This window comes from Blastocystis sp. subtype 4 (assembly GCF_000743755.1).
Source record: "Blastocystis sp. subtype 4 strain WR1 chromosome Unknown seqid_0423, whole genome shotgun sequence".
Taxonomy (NCBI): Eukaryota; class Bigyra; order Opalinata; family Blastocystidae; genus Blastocystis; species Blastocystis sp. subtype 4.
In genome coordinates, this window is record NW_014569124.1 from 5,996 (window position 1) to 7,881 (window position 1,886).

Below are 1,886 nucleotides of genomic sequence, written 5' to 3' on the forward strand. Positions count from 1 at the left end.
TTGATTGCTTATGATGGAGATGCTGATCCTCTTTATCTATTCATTTGACGGAAAACTATATCTTAAGGAGAATTGTTGATAAACAAACTGATTGGTATCATATACTAGTAAATATCCTTTAATTGTGACACTAGAGGATGGCATTCAATAGAGGTTATTGGATATATGGGTTTGTTATTTGAATGGAAAGCATGAACTGATACTGGATCGATTATGGAATATCAAGTGGGTTTTGAATGAGGATATGCATTAATAATGTATATGCCTGAATCTCCTCTTTGTTGTTATATCGAATAGTCGATAGGGGATAGAAGGATGTTTGCTGTGATTATAACAAAACTGATTTCAAGCCAATATCATGAATATGACTAGGTCTCTACTCCATAACAAACAGATGTCATCTCCATAACTAAACAGCAACCTTCTTTGTGGATTTCTTTGAAGCTGATACTGTAGTCTTTACAGATTTCTTTCCTTTTACGCCACCTACTGGCCTCGACCTCTTTCCCATTCTCACCAGCATAAGTACGACAATGCCAATTACCACAATCACTGCAATCACAATCACCACAATTATCAACACTGAAGTGCAGAATCCAGAAGCCTTCTGCCATTCTCCATCAATATCTCCTAACACACAAGTACGCTTCTGAGTACCCACATAACTTCCCTGAGTGGAACACTCATATACAGCCGTTTCACCCACCAACGTCACAGGGAACACTCCCTCAGCCATACACCGTCCCTTTCGTACCTGAATTGATACCATAGCTTGTGTAGCTCCTGATTCATTCTCAGCATACACAGTGTAAGATGTTAAGTCCATTATATCAGTTGGAATGCCCGAGATCTCTCCAGTCTTCTCATTTAGACTCAATCCAGTGGGAAGAGCCACTCCCTGATCAATATACCAACGTCCAACTATGTTTCTCACTGAGGGAATACCAGTGGTTACAGCTGTTCCCATCACAAACACATTACGAGATTGTGCGTAACGAGCATTGGCTGGAGACTTCATCACACAATGATCCATCTTGACTTCACCCAACACACCTCCAGAACACTCACGATATGAATAACCTCTGTAACCCTCAAGACAAGAAGAAGGAGAGATTTGACCTTCACCCACTGAAGGATAGTTGTCAATTGAAGGACATACAGCTCCTGATGCCTTACAATATGCTGTATGAATCGATCCCAGAGTTGTTGTAGTTGAACTAGCTACAGTAATCTCCCATCGATATCTACGGAATCCAGCCAGAGCCACAGGAACAGCAATCTGAGGCTTTGTTCTGTCACTTACCGTCTGAGACATAGCACTCAAAATCGTCACTGACTGCTCCTGAGAATCAGGATTATGGTTGGCCATGATATCAAATCCCCACCCAGTAACAGTACTTGAGCCAATAATATTGAATGAGTTCCATTTGCTTCCAACAAGATTCTCAACAGTCCATTCAATATAGGTTCCAATCATATTAGGAAGGAATCCAGTGGTACTAGGATCAAGATCCATGATTCCAGCAAGAGTACCTGAACTGGGATCAGTAGAGGTGAGAGAAGAATAGGAATCAACAACAGTAGAACAATCTTCAACTCCAAATACTCCAGTAGCATCAAACACAACAGGATCAGAAGAAGAACCACTCAAACGACGATGAATCTCGAAACTGAATACATTAATGCCTTCCTCAATTCCAGCTGTTAACAGAATCACATGGAACTTCGAGAAGGAAGTAGGATCATGATCAGTGATCGATAAACTCAAAGAATCGAAATCATCTTCAAGATTGAATCGAGCAACCAGATTTCCATTCAGATAGGCAGCTACTCCTCCAGAATACTTCACTCGAACATTCAACACTTGGTAATCATTCACTCCACTC

At 40.8% G+C, this 1,886-nt stretch overlaps 1 protein-coding gene across 1 annotated transcript; it reads right to left on the reverse strand.

Annotated features, from left to right (window-relative positions):
• Positions 1-409: 409 nt before the first annotated feature.
• On the reverse strand, positions 410-1,516 carry JH06_4729 (hypothetical protein; the record flags this gene model as incomplete). The annotated part of the gene is made up of 1 exon (XM_014669731.1): positions 410-1,516. One exon carries the CDS (start codon positions 1,514-1,516, stop codon positions 410-412), a length of 1,107 nt encoding a protein of 368 aa, XP_014525217.1.
• Positions 1,517-1,886: the final 370 nt, after the last annotated feature.